General features: G+C 39.3%; 1 protein-coding gene across 7 annotated transcripts in view; it reads right to left on the bottom strand.

The window, feature by feature from the left end:
- The window catches only part of LOC121558060 (glutamate receptor 4), a 188241-nt gene that overhangs the window by 7828 nt on the left and 159233 nt on the right, over window positions 1–21180 (bottom strand). For 4 of the 7 annotated variants that reach the window (XM_041871541.2, XM_041871543.2, XM_041871545.2 and 1 more), the window contains exons 15-16: window positions 3125–3372; window positions 309–423 (exon numbers count right to left, since the gene is read on the bottom strand). In XM_041871541.2, coding sequence (XP_041727475.1) covers window positions 309–423; window positions 3125–3372 — 363 coding nt within the window. The remainder of the gene's footprint in view (window positions 1–308; window positions 424–3124; window positions 3373–21180) is intronic. The other 3 variants (XM_041871542.2, XM_041871544.2, XM_041871547.2) reach the window with 1 other exon arrangement.

The following is a 21180-nucleotide window of genomic DNA, read 5'->3' as shown; positions in this document are numbered from 1 at the left end:
ATCTCTCTATTTCATCCCACCATCCTCCTCTCTATCTCTCCCTCTATGTTCTGACAGTCTTCTAGTCCACACTCCTCTCTTCAGAGCATCCACTAGAGGGCCAATATTCCTGCTTTGACAGTAATTGCTCTCCTATCTCTCTCCATCACTCCCCTCCTCTCCTTCTTTCCTCCCATGTTTCAGACCGAGGGGAGTCGAAGTGGGCGGGGCGATGTGGTCATGTTCATCACTGATCTGTGTGGCCGGGGCAGATGCTCGCATTACTTCCCGAACACGGTTGAACCGCGGTCGGAGACAGAGAGGCTAACCTTTGAGTCCCCTCCCCCGCTGCCACACTCTCCCTTGTCGTACCACCATTTATTTTTCAATTTGTCCAACAGGCCCTGCTCGTTGAGTTTTAACACGGCCAGGTTGACCGCATTTCTTCAGAGGGATAAAACATAGTTGGTCAGAGGAGGGATGGAGTATCAGCCAATGATGAGCCAATGGAATGAGGAAAAGGAACACCGGTGATTGGCTGGAAGGCATCAGATTAGTGGACTCACACAACCCTCCAGACAACCCTCTCTCTTTCTCTCTCTCTCTTCCAGCTTTTACATCCCCCCTTATTATAAAGATATCTTTGCAATATTGAAACCCCACCTTTAGAATGGTTATGCCAGTTTGCTGTAGCTAAATCAACATATAGAGCCTATAGAGAGAGCCAAATAGCCCAAACCCCTTTCATTCAGTCCACCTTTACCAGGCATAGATAAAGGCTATTGTCTGAATGATGTGCAGCATGGCGGGTAAAGGGGAGTGGTGGAGCCCTGGTTAAATGTTGTGTTAAAGCCTATCTTAGTCCCCTACTGACACGGAGCTAATACCCTGCTGCTGGTGTTCTGGTCACTGCCGCTCCTGTCCTCCTCCCCTGCAGGTCTCCACCTCACACCCTGAGGGGAAATGACCTCCAAAAATGGACCACGGACACAGAGGGCTAAAATAACACACCTTCAATCTCCACTCTCTCTTCTCTCTCTTTTCTCTCTCCTCAATCTATCCTCTGTTCCCGCTCTTTTTTCACCTCTCTCTCCTTTCTCTCTCCTCTCCCTCCTCCCTCTCCTCTCTTCTCCCTCCTCCCTCTTCTCTCTTCTCCCTCTCTTCCCTCTCTTCTCCCTCCTCTCTCTCTCCACGCTCTCTCCTCTCGCTCTTCTCTCGCCTCAATTTTTTCACCTCTCTCTCTTCTCTCTCTCCTCTCTTCTCTCTCCTCTCTTCCCTCTCTTCTCTCTTCCCTCCTCTCTCCTCTCTCTCTTCTCTCTCCTGTTTTATTGTCACATACACCAGATAGGGTGTATGTGACAATAGGGTTAGGAGCCATGCTCAAGAGCACATCGACAGATTTTTCAATTTGGGTTGGTTGACAGCTTGTCTCTCTAATAAAAAAGATCTGTGGAGAATGCAACAGTGTTCTGATCTATCTGGTTGTGTATGACAGACAGACAGACAGACAGACAGACAGACAGACAGACAGACAGACAGACAGACAGACAGACAGACAGACAGACATAGAGTCAGACAGTCAGACAGACAGACAGAGAGAGAGAGTCAGACAGACAGACAGACACAGTCAGACAGACAGTCAGACAGACAGAGTCAGACAGTCAGACAGACAGACAGAGAGAGAGTCAGACAGACAGACAGCCAGACAGACACAGTCAGACAGACAGAGAGTCAGACAGACAGACATACAGTCATGATTGTGGTATTGTACACTGTGCTACCCCTTGGCTCAGAGGCTAGAGAGAGAGTGAGAGAGAGTTCTCCTGGGTGGGCTGCAAGCCATGGAAAAAATCACCATCATAAGAAGGGTAGGGGAAAAAGAATGATGCTATGTAGACATCTCCCATACATGGAAAATAATTATTATCATATGAATTAACTACATATATTATTAACTACATATCTTACTACTACTAATAATCTTTATCAAAATCATCATCATTATCATCATCATGTCAAATCGGTGCTTTGAATGGCTTGCCGTGAGCAGGGGCTCTCGCCTGATGTGCGCTCTCCCGTAGGTTTTCTGATGATAAGGAGAAGCCAGAGACAGCAGTCAATAGTCCCAGAATAGTAAGGGGACTATCATCCACTGGCTGTCACTTTTCCCTCTAAAATAGAAAACCTTCATTTATCTGAGTGGTAAAGGAACCCTGGTAAAGGCGCAGGGGAGTGGGAGGACTTCTTTGCACGGTGCACAGGGGGAAGTTATAGGAAAGTTATAGAAAGGGTGTCAGTAGTCATGCTGCTATAGATGGGACTCCTCTTGGTCCAAACACACACACATACACACACATACTACAAATTTATGGATTTTCGTGTTTCAGGGCATCATCAATGAATTGGATTGTGGGAATTTGTTTATTTTGATTGATTTGATTGATTTGATCTGTATTTTGGGGTGTTATGAAATAATTTGATAGTTTTCTGCTTTTTGTTCCCCCCGTTGGTCAGGCCCTTCAACATCCTGTTTCCTGTGTGTCTATAAATTCCCCCGGGTGACTCTGGGAGTCATGGCAACGCCAAGGTGCTCCGCCCCTCCCCACGGCATCACTGTTAGTAACTTCAATCACAATCAGCCTCAGTCCAAAAACAGATAGTATCTACACTATACACTATATCTGAGAATGAAGGAATGAGACAATCAAGATGACAAACGAGTGGACAGATTACCTGATCGGTGGCCCTGTGAAGAGAAAGAGTGAGTGAAAGAAGAGAGATGGAGAGAGAGGGATGGATGGAGAGACGGACAGACAGCAATACAACAGAGCAATGGAACTAACAGGCACTAAATAACTTAACACAACATAGACAGAGAGAGAGAGAGAGAGAGAGAGAGAGGGAGAGGGAGACAGCGAGGGAGCGAGAGCAAGAGAGGGAGAGAAAGAAAGTAACAGAGAGAGAGGGAGAGAGGCAGAGAAAGAAAGTAACAGAGAGAGCGAGAGAGCGAGAGAGAGAAAAAGCAGCAGACATAGACCAGACAAATACACTATTAAGTGATCCATATAAAAGGCACACCAGGGTAGGTGGAATACCATAACAACAGTTGAGTTGGGGACTACCATCGTTATACTACTCCACCCACCTTAGCAGTGAGCCTTTAGGTGTGGCGATACCATATCCCTTGGAGTCCAGGTTGCCTCCAACTTTCATCGTGTCGCAGGGCTTGCGTTGTTCCGTGTACTCATTCATGGTGGACTCCAGGAGGAAAGCGTACTTTCCTTTGGACTTGCGGACGCGAGCCACACCCTCCGCTGTGGTCTTAGCGAAGACAGAAGGCTCAGCAGACTTCATATAGGACCACATCTTCTCATATACCGCGATCTTTGACCTCTGAGAGAAGGAAGGGCAGAGAGAAGGGGTTAGAGTTTAGCGTTAGGGTTAGTTATCCATCCATCCATTCATTCATCCATCTATCCATCCATCCATCTGATGTGTGAAGCTGAATTATATGTCCTCACAGCTGCAATGATCATTGATCCTGAAATATTTATGGTCGTCTGCAGCTGCTGTTCACAGGGCATTCATTAGAATGTAGTGACAGAATGAGAAATGATCTAAGCAGCGTGGAAAATTAGAAAAGCATGAAACCAAATGCTAGTGAACAGTGAAATATTGTAGGACATGAGTCTGTCAGTGTTTGGTATCATGCTACAGCTGTAGGGTTTTGGAGTGGTGCTGTTGTCTCTGTGAAGACAGGGAGTGATTCTATCTGTCTCTAAACAGACCCTGTTGTTAACACACAACTTTATGCTTGATCTTAGTGTGCTGCAGTGTGTGTGTGTGTGTGTGTGTGTGTGTGTGTGTGTGTATATGTGTGTGAATGTATGTGTGTCTGTGTGTGTGTGTGTGTGTGTGTGTGTGTGTGTGTGTGTGTGTGTGTGTGTGTGTGTGTGTGTGTAGTGAAGAATGAAAATAACAAGCTGGGGAACGAACTGTCATTCTCCACAACTGTCGTTACTCCCTTGTTTTTATCATGTATTATTTCCCTCTCTCTCCGTTATGAAGTGTTAATTTCTCTCTTCGTTATGAAGTCTTATTCTCTCTCCGTTATGAAGTGTTATTCTCTCTCTCCATTATGAAGTGTTATTCCCTCTCACCATTATGAAGTGTTATTCCATCTCTCTCCGTTATGAAGTGTTATTCTCTCTCTCCGTTATGAAGTGTTATTCTCGCTCTCCGTTATGAAGTGTTATTCTCTCTCTCCTTCATGAAGTGTTATTCTCTCTCTCCGTTATGAAGTGTTATTCCCTCTCTACCTTATGAAGTGTTATTCTCTCTCTCCGTTATGAAGTGTTATTCCTTCTCTCCGTTATGAAGTGTTATTCTCTCTCTCCGTTATGATGTGTTATTCTCTCTCTCAGTTATTAAGTGTTATTCTCTCTCCGTTATGAAGTGTTATTCTCTCGCTCCGTTATGAAGTATTATTCCCTCTCTCCGTTATGAAGTGTTATTCCCTCTCACCGTTATGAAGTGTTATTCTCTCTCTCCGTTATGAAGTGTTATTCGATCTCCCTCCGTTATGAAGTGTTATTCTCGCTCTCCGTTATGAAGTGTTATTCTCTCTCTCCGTTATGAAGTGTTATTCTCGCTCTCCGTTATGAAGTGTTATTCCCTCTCTCCGTTATGTAGTGTTTTCCCCTCTCTCCGTTATGAAGTGTTATTCTCTCTCTACTTTATGAAGTGTTATTCTCTCTCTCCGTTATGAAGTGTTATTCCCTCTCTACCTTATGAAGTGTTATTCTCTCTCTCCGTTATGAAGTGTTATTCCCTCTCTCCGTTATGAAGTGTTATTCTCTCTCTCCGTTATGAAATGTTATTCTCTCTCTCAGTTATTAAGTTTTATTCTCTCTACGTTATGAAGTGTTATTCTCTCTCTCCGTTATGAAGTGTTGTTCCCTCTCTTCGTTATGAAGTGTTATTCTCTCTCCGTTATGAAGTGTTATTCTCTCTCTCCGTTATGAAGTGTTTTTCTCTCTGTCCGTTATGAAGTGTTATTTTCTCTCTCCATTATGAAGTGTAATTCTCTCTCTCTGTTGTGAAGTGTTATTGTCTCACTCCATTATGAAGTGTTATTCCCTCTCTGTCCGTTATGAAGTGTTATTCTCTCTCTCCGCTATGAAGTGTTATTCCCTCTCTCTGTTATTAAGTGTTTTTCTCTCTCTCCGTTATGAAGTGTTATTTTCTCTCTCCGTTATGAAGTGAAATTCTCTCTCTCCGTAATGAAGTGTTATTCTCTCTCTCCATTATGATGTGTTATTTCCTCTCTCTCCGCTATGAAGTGTTATTCCCTCTCTCTGTTATGAAGTGTTTTTCTCTATCTCCGTTATGAATTGTTATTTTCTCTCTCCGTTATGAAGTGTTATTCTCTCTCTCTCTGTTACGAAGTGTTATTACCTCTCTCCGTTATGATGTGTTATTCTCTCTCCGTTGTAAAGTGTTATTCTCTCTCTCCATTATGAAGTGTTATTCCCTCTCTCCGTTATGAAGTGTTATTCCCTCTCACCGTTATGAAGTGTTATTCTCTCTCTCCGTTATGAAGTGTTATTCCATCTCTCTCCGTTATGAAGTGTTATTCTCGCTCTCCGTTATGAAGTGTTATTCCCTCTCTCCGTTAGGAAGTGTTATTCTCTCTCTCCGTTATGAAGTGTTATTCTCGTTCTCCGTTATGAATTGTTATTCCCTCTCTCCGTTATGAAGTGTTATTCCCTCTCTCCGTTATGTAGTGTTTTCCCCTCTCTCCGTTATGAAGTGTTATTCTCTCTCTACTTTATTAAGTGTTATTCTCTCTCCACTTTATGAAGTGTTATTCACTCTCTTCGTTATGAAGTGTTATTCTCTCTCCGTTATGAAGTGTTATTCACTCTCTCTGTTATGAAGTGTTTTTCTCTCTCTCCGTTATGAAGTGTTATTTTCTTTCTCCATTATGAAGTGTAATTCTCTCTCTCCGTTATGAAGTGTTATTGTCTCACTCCATTATGAAGTGTTATTCCCTCTCTGTCCGTTATGAAGTGTTATTCTCTCTCTCCGCTATGAAGTGTTATTCCCTCTCTCTGTTATGAAGTGTTTTTCTCTCTCTCCGTTATGAAGTGTTATTTTCTCTCTCCGTTATGAAGTGTAATTCTCTCTCTCCGTAATGAAGTGTTATTCTCTCTCTCCATTATGAAGTGTTATTTCCTCTCTCTCCGCTATGAAGTGTTATTCCCTCTCTCTGTTATGAAGTGTTTTTCTCTCTCTCCGTTATGAAGTGTTATTTTCTCTCTCCGTTATGAAGTGTTATTCTCTCTCTCTCTGTTACGAAGTGTTATTACCTCTCTCCATTATGATGTGTTATTCTCTCTCCGTTGTAAAGTGTTATTCCCTCTCTAAGTTATGAAGTGTTATTCCCTCTCTCATTTATGAAGTGCTATTCTCTTTCTCCATTATGAAGTGTTATTCTCTCTCTCCATTATGAAGTTATTCCCTCTCTCTCCGTTATGAAGTGTTATTCTTTCTCTCCGTTATGAAGTGTTATTCTCTCTCTCCGTTATGAATTGTTATTCTCTCTGTCCGTTATGAAGTGTTATTCTCTCGCTCCGTTATGAAGTGTTATTCCCTCTCTCCGTTATGAAGTGTTATTCCCTCTCACCGTTATGAAGTGTTATTCTCTCTCTCCGTTATGAAGTGTTATTCCATCTCTCTCCGTTATGAAGTGTTATTCTCGCTCTCCGTTATGAAGTGTTATTCCCTCTCTCCGTTAGGAAGTGTTATTCTCTCTCTCCGTTATGAAGTGTTATTCTCGTTCTCCGTTATGAATTGTTATTCCCTCTCTCCGTTATGAAGTGTTATTCCCTCTCTCCGTTATGTAGTGTTTTCCCCTCTCTCCGTTATGAAGTGTTATTCTCTCTCTACTTTATGAAGTGTTATTCTCTCTCCACTTTATGAAGTGTTATTCACTCTCTTCGTTATGAAGTGTTATTCTCTCTCCGTTATGAAGTGTTATTCACTCTCTCTGTTATGAAGTGTTTTTCTCTCTCTCCGTTATGAAGTGTTATTTTCTTTCTCCATTATGAAGTGTAATTCTCTCTCTCCGTTATGAAGTGTTATTGTCTCACTCCATTATGAAGTGTTATTCCCTCTCTGTCCGTTATGAAGTGTTATTCTCTCTCTCCGCTATGAAGTGTTATTCCCTCTCTCTGTTATGAAGTGTTTTCTCTCTCTCCGTTATGAAGTGTTATTTTCTCTCTCCGTTATGAAGTGTAATTCTCTCTCTCCGTAATGAAGTGTTATTCTCTCTCTCCATTATGAAGTGTTATTTCCTCTCTCTCCGCTATGAAGTGTTATTCCCTCTCTCTGTTATGAAGTGTTTTTCTCTCTCTCCGTTATGAAGTGTTATTTTCTCTCTCCGTTATGAAGTGTTATTCTCTCTCTCTCTGTTACGAAGTGTTATTACCTCTCTCCATTATGATGTGTTATTCTCTCTCTGTTGTAAAGTGTTATTCCCTCTCTAAGTTATGAAGTGTTATTCCCTCTCTCAGTTATGAAGTGCTATTCTCTTTCTCCATTATGAAGTGTTATTCTCTCTCTCCATTATGAAGTGTTATTCCCTCTCTCTATTATGGAGTGTTATTCTCTCTCTCCGCTATGAAGTGTTATTCCCTCTCTCTGTTATGAAGTGTTTTTCTCTATCTCTGTTATGAAGTGTTATTTTCTCTCTCCGTTATGAAGTGCTATTCTCTCTCTCTCTGTTATGAAGTGTTATTACCTCTCTCTATTATGAAGTGTTATACTCTCTCTCCGTTATGAAGTGTTATTCTCTCTCTCTCCGTTATGAAGTGTTATTCCCTCTCTAAGATTTGAAATGTTATTCCCTCTCTCCGTTATGAATTGTTATTCCCTCTCTCTGTTATGAAGTGTTTTTCTCTCTCTCCGTTATGAAGTTTTATTTTCTCTCTCCGTTATGAAGTGTAATTCTCTCTCTCCGTAATGAAGTGTTATTCTCTCTCTCCATTATGAAGTGTTATTCCCTCTCTCTCCGCTATGAAGTGTTATTCCCTCTCTCTGTTATGAAGTGTTTTTCTCTCTCTCCGTTATGAAGTGTTATTTTCTCTCTCCATTATGAAGTGTAATTCTCTCTCTCCGTTATGAAATGTTATTGTCTCACTCCATTATGAAGTGTTATTCCCTCTCTGTCCGTTATGAAGTGTTATTCTCTCTCTCCGCTATGAAGTGTTATTCCCTCTCTCTGTTATGAAGTGTTATTCCCTCTCTCTGTTATGAAGTGTTTTTCTCTCTCTCCGTTATGAAGTTTTATTTTCTCTCTCCGTTATGAAGTGTAATTCTCTCTCTCCATAATGAAGTGTTATTCTCTCTCTCTCCGTTATGAAGTGTTATTCCCTCTCTAAGTTATGAAATGTTATTCCCTCTCTCCGTTATGAAGTGTTATTCCCTCTCTCTGTTATGAAGTGTTTTTCTCTCTCTCCGTTATGAAGTTTTATTATGAAGTGTAATTCTCTCTCTCCATAATGAAGTGTTATTCTCTCTCTCCATTATGAAGTGTTATTCCCTCTCTCTCTGCTATGAAGTGTTATTCCCTCTCTCTGTTATGAAGTGTTTTTCTCTCTCTCCGTTATGAAGTGTTATTTTCTCTCTCCATTATGAAGTGTAATTCTCTCTCTCCGTTATGAAATGTTATTGTCTCACTCCATTATGAAGTGTTATTCCCTCTCTGTCCGTTATGAAGTGTTATTCTCTCTCTCCGCTATGAAGTGTTATTCCCTCTCTCTGTTATGAAGTGTTATTCCCTCTCTCTGTTATGAAGTGTTTTTCTCTCTCTCCGTTATGAAGTTTTATTTTCTCTCTCCGTTATGAAGTGTAATTCTCTCTCTTCATAATGAAGTGTTATTCTCTCTCTCTCCGTTATGAAGTGTTTTTCCCTCTCTAAGTTATGAAATGTTATTCCCTCTCTCCGTTAGGAAGTGTTATTCTCTCTCTCCGTTATGAAGTGTTATTCTCTCTCTCCGTTATGAAGTGTTATTCTCGTTCTCCGTTATGAATTGTTATTCCCTCTCTCCGTTATGAAGTGTTATTCCCTCTCTCTGTTATGTAGTGTTTTCCCCTCTCTCCGTTATGAAGTGTTATTCTCTCTCTACTTTATGAAGTGTTATTCTCTCTCCACTTTATGAAGTGTTATTCACTCTCTTCGTTATGAAGTGTTATTCTCTCTCCGTTATGAAGTGTTATTCACTCTCTCTGTTATGAAGTGTTTTCTCTCTCTCCGTTATGAAGTGTTATTTTCTTTCTCCATTATGAAGTGTAATTCTCTCTCTCCGTTATGAAGTGTTATTGTCTCACTCCATTATGAAGTGTTATTCCCTCTCTGTCCGTTATGAAGTGTTATTCTCTCTCTCCGCTATGAAGTGTTATTCCCTCTCTCTGTTATGAAGTGTTTTCTCTCTCTCCGTTATGAAGTGTTATTTTCTCTCTCCGTTATGAAGTGTAATTCTCTCTCTCCGTAATGAAGTGTTATTCTCTCTCTCCATTATGAAGTGTTATTTCCTCTCTCTCCGCTATGAAGTGTTATTCCCTCTCTCTGTTATGAAGTGTTTTTCTCTCTCTCCGTTATGAAGTGTTATTTTCTCTCTCCGTTATGAAGTGTTATTCTCTCTCTCTCTGTTACGAAGTGTTATTACCTCTCTCCATTATGATGTGTTATTCTCTCTCTGTTGTAAAGTGTTATTCCCTCTCTAAGTTATGAAGTGTTATTCCCTCTCTCAGTTATGAAGTGCTATTCTCTTTCTCCATTATGAAGTGTTATTCTCTCTCTCCATTATGAAGTGTTATTCCCTCTCTCTATTATGGAGTGTTATTCTCTCTCTCCGCTATGAAGTGTTATTCCCTCTCTCTGTTATGAAGTGTTTTTCTCTATCTCTGTTATGAAGTGTTATTTTCTCTCTCCGTTATGAAGTGCTATTCTCTCTCTCTCTGTTATGAAGTGTTATTACCTCTCTCTATTATGAAGTGTTATACTCTCTCTCCGTTATGAAGTGTTATTCTCTCTCTCCATTATGAAGTGTTATTCCCTCTCACCATTATGAAGTGTTATTCCATCTCTCTCCGTTATGAAGTGTTATTCTCTCTCTCCGTTATGAAGTGTTATTCTCGCTCTCCGTTATGAAGTGTTATTCTCTCTCTCCTTCATGAAGTGTTATTCTCTCTCTCCGTTATGAAGTGTTATTCCCTCTCTACCTTATGAAGTGTTATTCTCTCTCTCCGTTATGAAGTGTTATTCCTTCTCTCCGTTATGAAGTGTTATTCTCTCTCTCCGTTATGATGTGTTATTCTCTCTCTCAGTTATTAAGTGTTATTCTCTCTCCGTTATGAAGTGTTATTCTCTCGCTCCGTTATGAAGTATTATTCCCTCTCTCCGTTATGAAGTGTTATTCCCTCTCACCGTTATGAAGTGTTATTCTCTCTCTCCGTTATGAAGTGTTATTCGATCTCCCTCCGTTATGAAGTGTTATTCTCGCTCTCCGTTATGAAGTGTTATTCTCTCTCTCCGTTATGAAGTGTTATTCTCGCTCTCCGTTATGAAGTGTTATTCCCTCTCTCCGTTATGTAGTGTTTTCCCCTCTCTCCGTTATGAAGTGTTATTCTCTCTCTACTTTATGAAGTGTTATTCTCTCTCTCCGTTATGAAGTGTTATTCCCTCTCTACCTTATGAAGTGTTATTCTCTCTCCGTTATGAAGTGTTATTCCCTCTCTCCGTTATGAAGTGTTATTCTCTCTCTCCGTTATGAAATGTTATTCTCTCTCTCAGTTATTAAGTTTTATTCTCTCTACGTTATGAAGTGTTATTCTCTCTCTCCGTTATGAAGTGTTGTTCCCTCTCTTCGTTATGAAGTGTTATTCTCTCTCCGTTATGAAGTGTTATTCTCTCTCTCCGTTATGAAGTGTTTTTCTCTCTGTCCGTTATGAAGTGTTATTTTCTCTCTCCATTATGAAGTGTAATTCTCTCTCTCTGTTGTGAAGTGTTATTGTCTCACTCCATTGCGAAGTGTTATTCCCTCTCTGTCCGTTATGAAGTGTTATTCTCTCTCTCCGCTATGAAGTGTTATTCCCTCTCTCTGTTATTAAGTGTTTTTCTCTCTCCGTTATGAAGTGTTATTTTCTCTCTCCGTTATGAAGTGAAATTCTCTCTCTCCGTAATGAAGTGTTATTCTCTCTCTCCATTATGATGTGTTATTTCCTCTCTCTCCGCTATGAAGTGTTATTCCCTCTCTCTGTTATGAAGTGTTTTTCTCTATCTCCGTTATGAATTGTTATTTTCTCTCTCCGTTATGAAGTGTTATTCTCTCTCTCTCTGTTACGAAGTGTTATTACCTCTCTCCGTTATGATGTGTTATTCTCTCTCCGTTGTAAAGTGTTATTCTCTCTCTCCATTATGAAGTGTTATTCCCTCTCTCCGTTATGAAGTGTTATTCCCTCTCACCGTTATGAAGTGTTATTCTCTCTCTCCGTTATGAAGTGTTATTCCATCTCTCTCCGTTATGAAGTGTTATTCTCGCTCTCCGTTATGAAGTGTTATTCCCTCTCTCCGTTAGGAAGTGTTATTCTCTCTCTCCGTTATGAAGTGTTATTCTCGTTCTCCGTTATGAATTGTTATTCCCTCTCTCCGTTATGAAGTGTTATTCCCTCTCTCCGTTATGTAGTGTTTTCCCCTCTCTCCGTTATGAAGTGTTATTCTCTCTCTACTTTATTAAGTGTTATTCTCTCTCCACTTTATGAAGTGTTATTCACTCTCTTCGTTATGAAGTGTTATTCTCTCTCCGTTATGAAGTGTTATTCACTCTCTCTGTTATGAAGTGTTTTCTCTCTCTCCGTTATGAAGTGTTATTTTCTTTCTCCATTATGAAGTGTAATTCTCTCTCTCCGTTATGAAGTGTTATTGTCTCACTCCATTATGAAGTGTTATTCCCTCTCTGTCCGTTATGAAGTGTTATTCTCTCTCTCCGCTATGAAGTGTTATTCCCTCTCTCTGTTATGAAGTGTTTTTCTCTCTCTCCGTTATGAAGTGTTATTTTCTCTCTCCGTTATGAAGTGTAATTCTCTCTCTCCGTAATGAAGTGTTATTCTCTCTCTCCATTATGAAGTGTTATTTCCTCTCTCTCCGCTATGAAGTGTTATTCCCTCTCTCTGTTATGAAGTGTTTTTCTCTCTCTCCGTTATGAAGTGTTATTTTCTCTCTCCGTTATGAAGTGTTATTCTCTCTCTCTCTGTTACGAAGTGTTATTACCTCTCTCCATTATGATGTGTTATTCTCTCTCCGTTGTAAAGTGTTATTCCCCTCTCTAAGTTATGAAGTGTTATTCCCTCTCTCATTTATGAAGTGCTATTCTCTTTCTCCATTATGAAGTGTTATTCTCTCTCTCCATTATGAAGTTATTCCCTCTCTCTCCGTTATGAAGTGTTATTCTTTCTCTCCGTTATGAAGTGTTATTCTCTCTCTCCGTTATGAATTGTTATTCTCTCTGTCCGTTATGAAGTGTTATTCTCTCGCTCCGTTATGAAGTGTTATTCCCTCTCTCCGTTATGAAGTGTTATTCCCTCTCACCGTTATGAAGTGTTATTCTCTCTCTCCGTTATGAAGTGTTATTCCATCTCTCTCCGTTATGAAGTGTTATTCTCGCTCTCCGTTATGAAGTGTTATTCCCTCTCTCCGTTAGGAAGTGTTATTCTCTCTCTCCGTTATGAAGTGTTATTCTCGTTCTCCGTTATGAATTGTTATTCCCTCTCTCCGTTATGAAGTGTTATTCCCTCTCTCCGTTATGTAGTGTTTTCCCCTCTCTCCGTTATGAAGTGTTATTCTCTCTCTACTTTATGAAGTGTTATTCTCTCTCCACTTTATGAAGTGTTATTCACTCTCTTCGTTATGAAGTGTTATTCTCTCTCCGTTATGAAGTGTTATTCACTCTCTCTGTTATGAAGTGTTTTTCTCTCTCTCCGTTATGAAGTGTTATTTTCTTTCTCCATTATGAAGTGTAATTCTCTCTCTCCGTTATGAAGTGTTATTGTCTCACTCCATTATGAAGTGTTATTCCCTCTCTGTCCGTTATGAAGTGTTATTCTCTCTCTCCGCTATGAAGTGTTATTCCCTCTCTCTGTTATGAAGTGTTTTTCTCTCTCTCCGTTATGAAGTGTTATTTTCTCTCTCCGTTATGAAGTGTAATTCTCTCTCTCCGTAATGAAGTGTTATTCTCTCTCTCCATTATGAAGTGTTATTTCCTCTCTCTCCGCTATGAAGTGTTATTCCCTCTCTCTGTTATGAAGTGTTTTTCTCTCTCCGTTATGAAGTGTTATTTTCTCTCTCCGTTATGAAGTGTTATTCTCTCTCTCTCTGTTACGAAGTGTTATTACCTCTCTCCATTATGATGTGTTATTCTCTCTCTGTTGTAAAGTGTTATTCCCTCTCTAAGTTATGAAGTGTTATTCCCTCTCTCAGTTATGAAGTGCTATTCTCTTTCTCCATTATGAAGTGTTATTCTCTCTCTCCATTATGAAGTGTTATTCCCTCTCTCTATTATGGAGTGTTATTCTCTCTCTCCGCTATGAAGTGTTATTCCCTCTCTCTGTTATGAAGTGTTTTTCTCTATCTCTGTTATGAAGTGTTATTTTCTCTCTCCGTTATGAAGTGCTATTCTCTCTCTCTCTGTTATGAAGTGTTATTACCTCTCTCTATTATGAAGTGTTATACTCTCTCTCCGTTATGAAGTGTTATTCTCTCTCTCTCCGTTATGAAGTGTTATTCCCTCTCTAAGATTTGAAATGTTATTCCCTCTCTCCGTTATGAATTGTTATTCCCTCTCTCTGTTATGAAGTGTTTTTCTCTCTCTCCGTTATGAAGTTTTATTTTCTCTCTCCGTTATGAAGTGTAATTCTCTCTCTCCGTAATGAAGTGTTATTCTCTCTCTCCATTATGAAGTGTTATTCCCTCTCTCTCCGCTATGAAGTGTTATTCCCTCTCTCTGTTATGAAGTGTTTTTCTCTCTCTCCGTTATGAAGTGTTATTTTCTCTCTCCATTATGAAGTGTAATTCTCTCTCTCCGTTATGAAATGTTATTGTCTCACTCCATTATGAAGTGTTATTCCCTCTCTGTCCGTTATGAAGTGTTATTCTCTCTCTCCGCTATGAAGTGTTATTCCCTCTCTCTGTTATGAAGTGTTATTCCCTCTCTCTGTTATGAAGTGTTTTCTCTCTCTCCCGTTATGAAGTTTTATTTTCTCTCTCCGTTATGAAGTGTAATTCTCTCTCTCCATAATGAAGTGTTATTCTCTCTCTCTCCGTTATGAAGTGTTATTCCCTCTCTAAGTTATGAAATGTTATTCCCTCTCTCCGTTATGAAGTGTTATTCCCTCTCTCTGTTATGAAGTGTTTTTCTCTCTCTCCGTTATGAAGTTTTATTATGAAGTGTAATTCTCTCTCTCCATAATGAAGTGTTATTCTCTCTCTCCATTATGAAGTGTTATTCCCTCTCTCTCTGCTATGAAGTGTTATTCCCTCTCTCTGTTATGAAGTGTTTTCTCTCTCTCCGTTATGAAGTGTTATTTTCTCTCTCCATTATGAAGTGTAATTCTCTCTCTCCGTTATGAAATGTTATTGTCTCACTCCATTATGAAGTGTTATTCCCTCTCTGTCCGTTATGAAGTGTTATTCTCTCTCTCCGCTATGAAGTGTTATTCCCTCTCTCTGTTATGAAGTGTTATTCCCTCTCTCTGTTATGAAGTGTTTTTCTCTCTCTCCGTTATGAAGTTTTATTTTCTCTCTCCGTTATGAAGTGTAATTCTCTCTCTTCATAATGAAGTGTTATTCTCTCTCTCTCCGTTATGAAGTGTTTTTCCCTCTCTAAGTTATGAAATGTTATTCCCTCTCTCCGTTAGGAAGTGTTATTCTCTCTCTCCGTTATGAAGTGTTATTCTCTCTCTCCGTTATGAAATGTTATTGTCTCACTCCATTATGAAGTGTTATTCCCTCTCTGTCCGTTATGAAGTGTTATTCTCTCTCTCCGCTATGAAGTGTTATTACCTCTCTCTGTTATGAAGTGTTTTTCTCTCTCTCCGTTATGAAGTGTTATTTTCTCTCTCCGTTATGAAGTGTTATTCTCTCTCTCTCTGTTACGAAGTGTTATTACCTCTCTCCGTTATGATGTGTTATTCTCTCTCCGTTGTAAAGTTGTATTCCCTCTCTAAGTTATGAAGTGTTATTCCCTCTCTCAGTTATGAAGTGCTATTCTCTTTCTCCATTATGAAGTGTTATTCTCTCTCTCCATTATGAAGTGTTATTCCCTCTCTCTATTATGAAGTGTTATTCTCTCTCTCCGTTATGAAGTGTTATTCTCTCTCTCTCCGTTATGAAGTGTTATTCCCTCTCTAAGTTATGAAATGTTATTCCCTCTCTCCGTTATGAAGTGTTATTCTCTCTCTCCGTTATGAAGTGGTATTCTCTCTCTCTCCGTTATGAAGTGCTATTCTCTTTCTCCGTTATGAAGTGTTTTTTTTTATATTTTATTTTACATTTTTTGGGGGGGGTAGATCAGCTTTAATACTGCAGATAGATTGTAACTTCCATCAATGTAATTGTCTACATCACTTCCAATCTCCCATATGTTTTTTGTTTTTTTCTCGCATATATATAAAGTGGGGAGAACAAGTATTTGATACACTGCCGATTTTGCAGGTTTTCCTACTTACAAAGCATGTAGAGGTCTGTAATTTTTATCATAGGTACACTTCAACTGTGAGAGACGGAATCTAAAACAAAAATCCAGAAAATCACATTGTATGATTTGTAAGTAATAATTTGCATTTTATTGCATGACATGAGTATTTGATCACCCACCAACCAGTAAGAAATCCGGCTCTCACAGACCTGTTAGTTTTTCTTTAAGAAGCCCTCCTGTTCTCCACTCATTACCTGTATTAACTGCACCTGTTTGAACTCGTTACCTGTATAAAAGACACCTGTCCACACACTCAATCAAACAGACTCCAACCTCTCCACAATGGGCAAGACCAGAGAGCTGTGTAAGGACATCAGGGATAAAATTGTAGACCTGCACAAGGCTGGGATGGGCTACAGGACAATAGGCAAGCAGCTTGGTGAGAAGGCAACAACTGTTGGCGCAATTATTAGAAAATGGAAGAAGTTCAAGATGACGGTTAATCATCCTCGGTCTGGGGCTCCATGCAAGATCTCACCTCGTGGGGCATCAATGATCATGAGGAAGGTGAGGGATCAGCCCAGAACTACGCGGCAGGATCTGGTCAATGACCTGAAGAGAGCTGGGACCACAGTCTCAAAGAAAACCATTAGTAACACACTACGCAGTCATGGATTAAAATCCTGCAGCGCACACAAGGTCCCCCTGCTCAAGCCAGCGCATGTCCAGGCCCGTCTGATGTTTGCCAATGATCATCTGGATGATCCAGAGGAGGAATGGGAGAAGGTCATGTGGTCTGATGAGACAAAAATAGAGCTTTTTGGTCTAAACTCCACTCGCCGTGTTTGGAGGAAGAAGAAGGATGAGTACAACCCCAAGAACACCATCCCAACCGTGAAGCATGGAGGTGGAAACTCTTTGGGGATGCTTTTCTGCAAAGGGGACAGGACGACTGCACCGTATTGAGGGGAGGATGGATGGGGCCATGTATTGTGAGATCTTGGCCAACAACCTCCTTCCCTCAGTAAGAGCATTGAAGATGGGTCGTGGCTGGGTCTTCCAGCATGAGAATGACCCGAAACACACAGCCAGGGCAACTAAGGAGTGGCTCCATAAGAAGCATCTCAAGGTCCTGGAGTGGCCTAGCCAGTCTCCAGACCTGAACCCAATAGAACATCTTTGGAGGGAGCTGAAAGTCCTTATTGTCCAGCGACAGCCCCGAAACCTGAAGGATCTGGAGAAGGTCTGTATGGAGGAGTGGGCCAAAATCCCTGCTGCAGTGTGTGCAAACCTGGTCAAGACCTACAGGAAACGTATGATCTCTGTAATTGCATACAAAGGTTTCTGTACCAAATATTAAGTTCTGCTTTTCTGATGTATCAAATACTTATGTCATGCAATAAAATGCAAATTAATTACTTAAAAATCATACAATGTGATTTTCTGGATTTTTGTTTTAGATTCCGTCTCTCACAGTTGAAGTGTACCTATGATAAAAATTACAGACCTCTACATGCTTTGTAAGTAGGAAAACCTGCAAAATCGGCAGTGTATCAAATACTTGTTCTCCCCACTGTATATATATATTATATTTTGTTTGTTTTTACTCCTGAACTTCCTCCGATCATTTTCATGATGTCCATCTGGTATGCTTCTATATGCCATATCTTTCTAACTGTTTTCTTTCACAAAAGCTCACAATATATAACCTATATACTTATTATGGACACAGCATGTATTACACTAGTTATCTTGTTGTTGTTATTAGTCCCATCCTTCAGCTCCATTCAACACCTCCCATCTATCTCTTAACACCATCCATATTGGATTTCTATTTGCCATATATTTTTCAACTGTACTGTGATGTTTTACAAAAGTTCTGAAGCTTTCTATTCTCATTGTTTCTACAGTTTGTGAATTGAAAATAAAATGTTTTGCTAAAAGTATTATTATATTGGTCCTCTGTAGCTCAGCTGGTAGAGCACGGCGCTTGTAACGCCAAGGTAGTGGGTTCGATCCCCGGGACCACCCATACACAAAAATGTATGCACGCATGACTGTGAGTCGCTTTGGATAAAAGCGTCTGCTAAATGGCATATTATATTATTATTATATTATTGATCGATTGACTATGACTTTTCAGATCACCCAGTAGTGCTATCTGCAGGGTCAGCTCCATGCAAATATTGCAATCCTTCAGCCATTCCTGGACCTGTGTCCAGAAACAAGCTACAAATGGACAGTACCAAAACAAATTATCTAATGATTCTGTCTCTTCACAGCCAAATCTGCAGAGCTGGGAAGATTGTATCCCCCATACAAATAACATTCTATTGGTAGCAAGAATTTTATATAATAATTTAAATTGAAAAATTCTAAGTTTTGATTCCGGCGTCGTTTTGCGTATCAGTTCATAAACACTATGCTATGGAATCGGTACGTCAAAAATCTCTTCCCAACTATTTTGCAATCTATATGGGACGGCTGTCAATCTTTTGGTCCTTAAATGAAACAGGTAAACTTTTTTATTTATCACAATTTTCTTTAACCAATTATGTTCTTTAATGCAGGGCCGACAGACAAGTTCCTTACTTTTTCCTCCTTCCACTTTCCTCTTCCATTTTTGCGGTAATGCTGCAATTATTTGGTTGTAATTTTGGGTAGAGCAGACATTTCCATATGTTTTTGTTAGCTGCATGTGCGACATAACTCCACCATTCCTACCGATAATATCATTTACGAAGATTATACCTTTTTTAAACATTTTCTCAAAAAATTATGTATTTAGTATATTTGAGTTTAACCACAATATTTGTTGCAATATTTGTTCTGTCATTTCTGGAGGATTAAATTGAAATTGCAACCAACTTTCTATGGCTTGTTTTAGAAATTGTGATATTTGGGGGATGATTTCCTTTTCAAATACCTGAAAGTGAGGGGTTGTAATCTGAATAAAGGGAAAAAGTCCCTTCTTGAACATTGGGTGAGACAATCTTACTAGTTTGCTAGAGAACCAGTTCGGATTTAAGTATCATTTTTGCATGACTGAAGCTTTTAGTGATAGGTCTAATGCTTTAATATTTAATAATTTCTGTCCTCCTAATTCATATTCATTAAATAAATAGGCCCGTTTAATTTTGTCTGGCTTACCGTTCCAAATCAAACGGAATATATTTTTCTCATATAATTAAAAAAACTATTCGCTAGGCGTAGGCAAAACCATAAGCAAATAGGTAATCTGGGATAATACTAAAGAGTTCATCAGGATGATTTTTCCACAAATAGACAGATATTTACCTTTCCATGGTAGCAAGATCTTATCTATTTTTGCTAACTTTCTATTAGATTTTTTTGGAGTGAGATCATTTATTTCATTTGGGATATGTATTCTGAGTATATCCACATCACCATCAGACCATTTTATTGGTAAACTACATGGTAATGTAAAAATTGTATTTTTTAGTGATCCAATACGTAACATAGTACATTTATCATAATTTGGTTGTAATCCAGAGAGGTTAGAAAATATATCTAGATCCTCTATGAGGCTGTGGAAAGATTCAAGTTGAGGATTTAAAGAAATCATGAATCATCAGCGTACAATGACACCTTTGTTTTTAAGCCCTGGATTTCTAATCCCTTGATATTATTGTTGGATCTGATTTTAATAGCTAACATCTCGATGGCAATAATAAATAGATATGCCGATAGTGGACAACCTTGTTTCACTCCTCTTGACAGTTTAAAACTTTCTGAGATATAGCCATTATTTACTATTTTACACCTAGGGTTACAATACATGATTTTAACCCAATTTATAAGAGATTGTCCAAAATTGAAATGCTCCAGGAATTTATATATAAACCCCAGTCGTACTTTATCAAATGCCTTTTTGAAGTCTGCTATGAATAGTAGGCCTGGTTTCACAGATGTATCATAGTGTTCTATTGTTTCCAGTACTTGACTTATATTATCTCCAATGTATCGCCCATGTAAAAAACCTGTCTGATTAGAATGAATAATGTCCTACAATACCTTTTTAATTATATGCGCTATACATTTTGCATCACAACACTGAAGTGTAAGGGGCTGCCAATTTTTTTAATGGACTGGATCTTTATATTTTCCACTTTACATTTTAGTCATTTAGCAGACGTTCTTATCCAGAGCGACTTACAGGAGCAATTAGGGTTAAGTGCCTTGCTCAAGGGCACATGGACAGATTTTTCACCTAGTCGGCTCTGGGATTAGAACCAGCGACCTTTCGGTTACTTGCACAACGCTCTTAACCACTAAGCTACCTGCCGCCCCACTTGTATCCTGTTTCAGTAATAATGAAATCAGACCTTCTTGAGTGTCTGATAATCGACCATTTACATAGGAGTGGTTAAAACATGCTAATAACGGTCCTCTGAGTATATCAAAAAAGGTTTGGTATACCTCGACTGGTATGCCATCCAACCCTGGATTTTTCCCGGACTTAAAGTCTTTAATTGCATCCAGAAGTTCCTCCTCTGTAATTTCACCTTCACATGAGTCTGTCTGTATGGCTGTTAATTTTACATTATCAATAGAAAAAAAATCTCTACAATTTGCTTCAGTTAGAGGAGATGGAGGAGACTGAAACGAAAACATATGCTTAAAGTACTTTGTTTCCTCCTTCAAAATATCATTTGGTGAATCATGGGTGACTCTGTCATGTGTAACCAGTTTCAATAAATTCTTTTTGGTAGCATTCCTATGTTGAAGATAAAAAAATAATTTGGTGCATTTTCCCCCATATTCCATCCAGTTTGCTTTATCTTTATAATATATTACACTTGATCTTGCTTGAATAAGTGTCTCCATTTTTTTTGGTTTTTCCTCTAATTTATTCTGAGCCTCTATGTTATAGTTTTTATTGCTATCTATCTGTTCTGTTAGACCTTCTATTTCCTTTGTTAGTGTGGACTCTTTTGACCTAAATTGCTTTTGTTTTCGAGATGAGTACTGAATTGCATGGCCTCTAAAGGCACATTTAAAGGTGTCCCATACAATAAGGGGATGTGCTGTACCTATGTTATGTTGGAAAAAATCTGTTATAAATTCCTCTGTCCTAGTTGAAAACAAGTTATCATCCAATAGGCTTTGATTAAATTTCCAATATCCTCGCCCAGGTGGAAATTCAGTAAGAGTAATGTATATGCCAATTATATGATGGTCCGACCGCATTCTGTCCCCTATCAACACTTTTTAAACTTTTGGTGCCAACGAGAATGACGTAAGAAAAAAGTCAAGACGACTAGCTTGATTGAGTCTCGCCATGTATATCTCACTAGATCAGCATATTTAAGCCTCCATATATCTATTAGTTCTAATGTATCCATTACATTCACGATTTCCTTAAGAGCATGAGGGTGATTGTTTGTAGTGTGATTTCCTTTACGGTCCATTGAGCTATTTAAAA

Source organism: Coregonus clupeaformis, chromosome 5 (assembly GCF_020615455.1).
Source record: "Coregonus clupeaformis isolate EN_2021a chromosome 5, ASM2061545v1, whole genome shotgun sequence".
Taxonomy (NCBI): Eukaryota; Metazoa; Chordata; class Actinopteri; order Salmoniformes; family Salmonidae; genus Coregonus; species Coregonus clupeaformis.
Note: the sequence above shows the minus strand (reverse complement) of the source record. Positions and strands in the feature narration are given on the sequence as shown.